The following is an 8,888-nucleotide window of genomic DNA, read 5'->3' on the forward strand; positions in this document are numbered from 1 at the left end:
AGAGAGAGAGAGAGAGAGAAAGAGACGGACAATGAGTCAGAGAGTCAGAGATAGAGATAGAGATCTGAGCACTTGAAATCTGACTTTGCCATTTTTTGAAAGAGAGCCCCGCTACAATCTTATGATGTGGTTCAGGCAGCACGTTCAACCTGCTGTTGTCATGTTTTCATCGGATTCCGTAACAAATAGACCCACGTTGTTAAGGGAAGGTAATTGTGCTCATTAGTGTGTGGTGTTGGGATTAATATTATAGTTAATAATGTAGTACTAACACAGATTGTGATTGTGTGAAGATTGTGGACCTGTATTGCAGGGAAAATGACTAACCTTCTAATAAAATGGGCTACAAACCTTTCATTTTTAAGCATGCAGTTTGTGTAGTAAGCATGGTCTTTCTTATCTTTGTTGTATCTAGGTTTACTGTACAGGTGGTGCTGGATGGCAAAGCCTATTCAAAAGGTGTGGGGAATAACAAGAAGGAGGCCAAACATATTGCTGCAAAAAATGCCTGCCTCGAAGGTGCACTTGATGACCCACCATCTGAAACAGTAAATACTCAATATTACTCATTACTTCCGGCGCAGGTGAAGGTGAAGGTTACAGCACCCTCCCCGTTTTCCGAACTTTTCCTTACTTTCTATGCCCTTTTCATTTTATTTTTTTGTAAATATTGTACATACATCCACTTGCCGGATGTGTACAAACCGACACGCGCTGGACACGCGTTGATTTGGATTTATTCGGCTGGATTATTGTGTTTTTTCTTCTCGTCGCGGCATGTGTGTGGGACCCGCGCCCCCCCTCCCCCGGCGTGTCTATTCAATGGAGCAGCTCCTCTCCCTGCGCCGCGCCGGAGCCCTGTCTCTTTTTCCCGGGAGAAAGCACACCATTTTGAGAAAGACACGGAGGGGCAGGCGCACGGGTGCCAAAGTACGGGAGAAGAAGAGCCGCTTCAGACCCGCAGTACCGAGGGTCGTCATGGGAAACGTGCGGTCCCTTCAAAATAAGACAGCAGAGCTGGTGACTCTCACACGGTACGAACAGGAATACAGAGACTGTAGCATCATTTTGCTCACAGAGACCTGGCTAACCCCAGAAATCCCGGATCATACTGTTGCTTTGGACAATTTTCATCTCCTGCGCGCAGACAGAACAAGGGAGAGCGGAACGAGAAGAGGAGGAGGCCTCGCGATGTTAGAGAACAACTGTGTAACAGAGATTTTGAACTGTTAGCCGTTAGCATGAGGCCATATTATCTGCCCCGGGAGTTCTCACATGTTATTGTAATAGCAGTGTACGTAGCCCCGTCTGCTAACGCTGACAATGCCTGTGAAGCATTGTTCTCCATCACAACTGCAAAACAAACACCCGGAGGCTCTCTTCCTCATCTCTGGTGACTTTAACCACGCTTCTCCCTCTTCTGTCCTGCCAACATACACCCAGTATGTTACCTGTCCCACCAGAGACAATAAAGCATTGGATTTATTCTTTGCCAACACCAAGGAGGCTTATTCCTCTTCCCCCCTCCCTCCCCTGGGCAGCTCGGACCACAATATTGTTCATCTGCGGCCTGTGTATGAACCCATCGTGCGCAGGCAGCCTGTGGTGTCCCGTGTGGTGAGGATGCGATCTGCTGAGAGCGAGGAGGCTCTGAGGGACTGCTTCAGCACCACTGTCTGGCCCGAGCTTTACAACCATGGGGAGGACATCAACACCATCACAGAGTGCATCACGGACTCAACTTCTGTTTTGAGAACATTGTTCCCTCCCGGACGGTGCAGTGTTTTCCAAACAACAAGCCATGGATTAACCGTGAACTGAAGGCTCTGCTGAAGGAGAAGAAGAGAGCCTTCAGGTCAGGGAACAAGGAGGAGCTGAGGACTGTGCAGAAGGAGCTGAGGAGGAAGATCAGGCAGGCTGAAGCCGGCTACAGGAGGAGGATGTAGGAGCAGCTGCAGCAAAAGAACATTCAAGGAGTGTGGAGGAGCCTGAAAACCATTTCAGGCTTCAAAACCCCCCCTGCCCAGACAGAGGGAGATCTACAGTGGGTGAACGATTTAAATATTCACTTCTTGAGATTTGATCAATCATCCACCCCTCCCCCTGCACAGCTGCATGCCCTCTCTTCCACAGCCGGACAATGGCCCACCCCCGTTCCCCTTCACACCTCTGCTCCGGACCATCATCTCCCCACTTCACCTGGACTCACCCATCCCCCCAGCACACAGTCCCCCTGCCAACCACTGACTGTCTCAGCAGCACAGGTGAGGAGAGAGCTGAAGAGGATTAAAGTGAGGAAGGCAGCAGGACCTGACGGCATCAGCCCCAGGCTCCTTAAGTCCTGCGCAGATGAACTGTGTGGAGTTATGGAGCATGTCTTCAACATGAGCCTGAAGCTGAGGGTGGTACCACAGGTCTGGAAGACCTCCTGTCTGGTACCTGTGCCCAAGACACCGCGCGCCAAAGACTTCAACAGCTTCAGGCCAGTGGCTCTCACGTCCCACCTGATGAAGACACTGGAGCGGCTGGTCCTGGACCACCTCCGCTCCACCGTGAGCTCAGCCATGGACCCGTTGCAGTTTGCATACCGGCCTGGCATCGGAGTGGAGGACGCCGTCATCTCCCTGCTGCACCGCTCTCTCTCTCACCTGGAAAAGCCTGGCAGCGCTGTGAGGATCCTGTTCTTTGATCTCTCCAGCGCCTTCAACACCATCCAGCCGCTGCTCCTGAGGGACAAACTGGAGACGGCTGGTGTGGAGTATGACCTGGCAGAGTGGATCCTGGACTACCTCACAGACCGACCCCAGTTTGTGAGAGCCCGGAACTGTGTGTCTGACACTCGGGCCTGCAGTGTGGGGGCGCCCCAGGGCACTGTCCTCGCGCCCTTTCTCTTCACCCTTTACACTGCAGACCTCAGACACGACACGGACAGCTGTGTCCTGCAGAAGTTCTCTGACGACTCTGCCATCATCTGACTCATCACGGACGACAATGACGCGGAGTACAGAGGACTGGCGCAGGACTTTGTGGACTGGTGTCAGCGGAACCACCTCCTCATCAACGCGGGGAAGACCAAGGAGATGGTGGTGGATTTCCGCAGACGCCACCCCACTGCCCCCTCACCAGTGAACATCCAGGGACGGGACATTGAGAGAGTGGACTCATACAAGTACCTGGGTGTTCATCTGAACCACAAACTGGACTGGACTCATAACACAGACGCACTGTACAGGAAGAGCCAGAGTCGGCTCTACCTCCTGAGGAGACTCAGGTCTTTTGGAGTGACAGGGCCACTCCTGAAGACCTTCTATGACTCTGTGGTGGCATCAGCCCTCCTGTACGGTGTGGCCTGCTGGAGCAGCAGCATCACAGAGAGGGAGAGGAAGAGGCTGGACAAGGTCATCAAGAAGTCCAGCTCCATCCTGGGCTGCGCTCTGGACTCGGTGCAGGAGGTGGGGGACAGAAGGGTCCTGGCTAGATTCACATCTATGCTGGACCATGAGTCTCACCCCCTGCAGGACACTCTCTCCGCTCTGGGGAGCAGCTTCAGTGAGAGACTGATCCACCCTCGCTGTGTGAAGGAGAGGTTTCGCAGGTCTTTCCTTCCTGCTGCTGTCAGGCTTTATAACAAACACTGCTAGCCCCGAACATGTGCAATACTGATGTAACCATGTGCAATACCTGTAAATAAGAGTGTTCTATTTTGTTTTATTCTGTTTACTTACCTGCTAATAGTATTACCTATTACCTAGTCTTGTGCTAGCTATTTTTACTTTATTTTATTTTATCCTATTATCATTATTTTATTATTATTATTATCTTTATCTTTTTATTTTTTATTTATCTATTTTATTTTAGTTCCCAAGAGTTCTAATAAGAGTGTTTTTTTTTTTTTAAACTTCCTATAATCTGTCCTTTCCTCCTGTTCTACTGCGTTGTAACAACAAAATTTCCCCTTCTGTGGATATTAAAGGATTATCTTATCTTATCTTATCGTAAGTGTCTTAATATAATAATTTCACCTGTTTATTTGGGTCTGATTTTTACTCTTTTAACAGACAGCTGCGGCACAAAACACTGTACCCTCTTCTCCAGTGCAACCAACAGTCATGACCCAGAGTAACTACATGTGCTGGTTGAATGAATATGGGCAGAAAAATAATGTCTTGATCAAAGCCGTGGAATCGACTAAACTAGAACCAACAAATGCACCTCTGTAAGACATTGCATTTCCACATAACATTTTAAACCCATTTTGACTATATTGTTGCTTTTCCAGATGCTGTAGATTCGTAGTGGGAGATAAGGAGTACCCAGCAGCTAATGGAACAACTAAAAAAGAAGTCAAAGAAGAGGCAGCCAAGCTTGTTTACCGTGAGATGTTTGGTAGCGCAGTATCTCAGGTAATGCTGACATTGTAAAGCCAATACATGTAGTTGTACATGTTTTGTAAAAAAATACTTTTTTTAAGACCGTTGATAGCGTGCCAGTTCAGTGTAATAAGGACGACAATCAAGCATCAAATGTTTCGGAAATCATGTGAGTTGTAAATGTTTGCGTGACATTGTATGGTCCAATAATGCATATATTATGTTTTTTTTTAGTTTTGCAGTTACCAATTTCATGGGGATTCTGGGTCACTACTGCCAGAAGAAAAATCTTCTCCTTGATTTTGTATTTGAGAAGCGAACTGGGCCACCCCATAACCCTCAGTCAGTCTCCACTTATGTAGTTAAATTATTGTAATTGTTCCACCTCTAATATTGTAGCTTTCCTTTACAGATTTTCTTACAACGTAGTTTTTAATATAACGGAAAATCCTTTGGCTGAAGGACAGAACAGTAAAGAAGCCCAGCAAAAGGCAGCTCAAATGGCTTGGTCCACACTGCAGGAGCAGCCTGATTGGGACAGCAAGGTACACACAAGTCCTAAGTTTAAAATACAGATGAATTACCATCAACATTTACTATCATTAAGAAGTTAAAAAATAAACTTGGATGTCACTATATGTCTGCACTGTGGTTCTATCAGGTGTCTATACGATCTTCTGAAGACTCACCCGCTCTGCTCCTTCCACCTCCAATGTCAAAGTAAGTTAAAAACAAAACAAAAATGTTGACAATAATTTGAATCTGTTGTTTTTTGTTTTTTTTTAAGCGTTGTTGCTCAAGCCAAGCCAGATGACATTGCAACTTCTACAAAGGTTAAAGTTGATGCTGTTAGCCCTCCCAAAGATCAGGTAAGTAAGCTATTGTATGTTCAAAGTACATTTCACAAAATTACCACATTTATACAATATTTAATGTGTATTTCCGCCCACAGGCTGTAAGTCCTGGTGTGAAGCCCAAAATAAAGTGAGTTGTTATTACAGGTGATAAGTGGATGTGCCACTGCTGTTAAGTTAAAATGAAATGCTTAAAATTCATTCAAAAACAACTTTGTCTTCAGGATTACACCAAATTTCTCTAATGCTCTTAGAAGTAAAGAGGTACTATGACAAAGCTCATTACAAATCTTTTGTTTCAGTATTTCATTTAGCGATATATATTTTGTCTTTTTTCTGTTCAAAAGGATTTAATGCCCGATCTAGCTTTAAAGAAAGATGTTGGAAAAAATACACTACAACCTGGTAACTCAAGGTAATCATTAAAATACAACATTTACAATCATGTTTTGAATGTTTATTTGTTTAGTCTGACAGATTGTTTACTTTTCCTCAGATTTCTGTCTGATTATGACTCCATTGAGCCTCTTGGCAAAGGAGCGTTTGGAAGTGTCTTCAAAGCGAGACAAAAACTTCTTGAAAATAATTTTGCCGTAAAAATAATTCGCTGCAAAGAGTAAGTTTAATCTTTATGAGTATGTGAACTTATGATTGACCCAGTAATATATCTTTGTGTGAGTTTTGTGCAATATATGTAATGTAACACTACATAATCCATTTATGAATGTTGCACACATTTTAGGAAAGCCCTACGTGAGGTGAGGGCTTTGTCAGACCTAAGTCATGATAATATTGTGAGATACTACACCTGTTGGATGGAGGATACAACGTACCAGTGGGACGCCTCCACTGACAGCTACAGCTCAACTCAGTAAGTCTGTGCTTCTCAATCTGTGGTTTGAGTGCAAGAGGTTGTACACTGGTTTCTTTTAATGGCACCCTATGATTTCCGCTCCAGCACTTTAATGAGGGTTACATTTGAATGTAGTGGTCCCAATTTGGCTTGATCCTGCACATACCTAATTTGATGCTTGTCAAGGTTCAGTTTGGTAAAGTAAGATATACTTGCTACCATGAGTCAATTTGTCCTGCCATCGGGGAAACCTTTCAGCAATAGTAATTAGTAGTAGTACTGCAGTGCAGTTTACGGACACAGACAGATAAGACGTTTAACTTTCTACCTGTTTTAGTTTCATGTGGATAGGTCCAGTAATTACAGATATATCTGATAATTAAACAGCAAATTCCAGCCTCACATTCAATTAGAAACAGTGAGCGAATGAAACAATATGTTCAATGTGTCCAGCTTGCACTGAATCGTGGAACTGACACTGTGGCATATGCAAAACCAAAATGTTTCACCTTCTTACAAATGTCTAAATCATATTTCTATTAATGCAACAGAAAGTGCCAATATTTTGCAGCCTGTAGTGTTTTTCTAAGAATATTGCATCCAAAATGTTCCAGAATACTTATGATGTATGCCAGGGGTCCCCAACCTTATTTGCACCACGGACCGGAATAATGTGGGCTTTCAAAATAAGTGCATAAAAATTACAACTCACCATATCGCTCAATCAGTGGGAGCCCTGCGCTTGTTTCTGTGCGATGAGATGGTCCCATCTAGGAGTGATGGGAGACAAAGACACCCGCAGTGTGTTTCTTAAGTCCAGTCTGCTCTGTAATTTTGTCTCTGTTACTGTCACTGCAGAAAAGCCCGCTTCACACAGAAAGGATGTTGGAAATGGTAGTAAGGTTTTTAGTGCTCTTGTGGCAATGTCAGGACATTCTGGCTTTATTTTCATCTAGAATGTCAGCAGAGTTGTTGCCTCAAACACATGTTAAAGACCACCGTCATTTGCAATCTCCAACAGCTGATCCTCTTGTTGCACATGCTCGATTCACCCGGTTTACTCACAAATTATTCAGGTCCAAATCCATTCATGTCCAAATCCATTCATGTCCGGTACGCGGATCTTATGTACACGGGAAGCATCACTCAAACTCTTTTTGAGTAAAAGTAAAAACAGTTGATTGCGTGGCTGGGAGATTGCTGGCCCAGGTGACGTGTGCTCCAAAATCCCCGCTAATGTTTGGAACATGTCATATATCCCTCGATGCAACAATACAATGCCATTTTAAACATAGAAATACACTTAAATTACATTACACTCACTACAAAAAATAAAAACATATTTTTTTTATTTGTAGTCTGTATCTCCAGGACAATTTTAGCAAAGGTCATCTGTACAAAAAAGGAAGTTATTGGAAAGCAAGTAACCAAATCTGGCTCAATAAATAAGTCTTGTTCTGTTTATTGATTGGTCATTAAATATTATGATATAAAATGTGCAGTACACTGTACATCAACATCATATTCAGTTCATAATGTCATAAAACCGACAGGCACATGTGTGCCACCATGTACTCATGTGCCATCACGCTCCCCAGTCACAAAGCCTGACAATCTACACATCAAATTAAACCTTAAAGATCCCATATCATGCTATTTTTCCTGTTTCATAGTCTACCCTAAAGGTATATTTGATAATAATAAGTGTTGTGCAACACCCATAACATAATAGTTATGAAATATCACCCATATCTTGGACCGCTCTCACAAACCCAGAAATGCGCACGGCTTGGTTTGAGATTCGCCCCCACCCTTGCGAAGAGCGATCTGGCTCCCCCGCCCAACCCGTGACGTAGTCTCAGCGTCGAGACGGTGTATGTACAGCTCTCGCGCTCAATCAAATGTAACTGTTGTAAGTTCCACCCCACAAATCCGAAGATTCACAGCGCAGCAGGCTCTCCTGTGCAACGCGAAACTAACTAACTTGTAAGTAGCACCCGTTTTTCTGCAGATCCGAGGAGGAGAACTTAGACTGTACTTTAGCTAAAAACAGCGGGAATCAATCAAAAAACACTTTGGGCACATGTATGAAGCACCAATAGCACTGTAAGAAGGTTAAAAGCTCTGAAAAGTCAATTTTGCATGATATGGACCTGGATCTCGCCTTTTTGAATATGTAATCCATTTTCACGTGCAACAATCACAGCTCGAACACACACGGTATTTGTACAGAAAAGCACAAAGTAAAAGTTTTGACTTTCCTTACTTTCAAGGCTCTATACACGTCAAACTTCAATATTTCCCCACAAGATTGGTGTCAATCTGTTCATAATGGTCCAACAAATAAAATCCAGTAAAACAATTAGGTCCAATTGTTTTACTGTTTTTTTATGTTAAATCCTTGAAGGCCTCAATGTTGCAGAAAAAAGGTTTTCGTCAACTCCATTTTTCTTTTTCCCATATCAAAGAGAATATAATTTTCAGCGCAATGTCCTTGCTACAGAATCTAACAGGAAGTGTTGGCTTTTGATTGACGCCAAGATTAGCCAATCAGGACGGTTTTTGACAGTTCTACGGCCCAGTAAAGCAAATTAAGTGTCACATAAAGATGCAAATTACGCACAAGTCCCACCCTTGCTAAACCAACCAGTTAGATTACAGACTGTGTTTGACACTACAGACAAACAGCCAATGGGTAGTCGAGCACGGGGATGTGTCAAATTGTTAGAGAGGTTTAACATATTTAAACGGACACGGAGACGAAGACAATTTTAAACAAGTTTATTAGGTTTTCACCAAAATAAATGCTAA

General features: G+C 43.8%; 1 protein-coding gene across 1 annotated transcript; it reads left to right on the forward strand.

The window, feature by feature from the left end:
* Positions 1 to 366: 366 nt before the first annotated feature.
* Positions 367 to 6,159, forward strand: LOC140351484 (interferon-induced, double-stranded RNA-activated protein kinase-like). Its single transcript, XM_072437336.1, has 10 exons — positions 367 to 371; positions 416 to 548; positions 4,059 to 4,216; positions 4,280 to 4,403; positions 4,472 to 4,539; positions 4,605 to 4,712; positions 4,783 to 4,915; positions 5,032 to 5,090; positions 5,694 to 5,840; positions 5,967 to 6,159. The coding sequence occupies exons 1-10, from the start codon at positions 367 to 369 to the stop codon at positions 6,097 to 6,099; spliced, it is 1,068 nt and encodes a 355-aa protein (XP_072293437.1). The 3' UTR covers positions 6,100 to 6,159.
* The last annotated feature ends 2,729 nt before the right edge of the window (positions 6,160 to 8,888 follow it).

Source organism: Eucyclogobius newberryi, unplaced genomic scaffold, assembly GCF_026437365.1.
Source record: "Eucyclogobius newberryi isolate DKJ021-1_F unplaced genomic scaffold, fEucNew1.0.hap1 SCAF_8, whole genome shotgun sequence".
Classification (NCBI taxonomy): domain Eukaryota; kingdom Metazoa; phylum Chordata; class Actinopteri; order Gobiiformes; family Gobiidae; genus Eucyclogobius; species Eucyclogobius newberryi.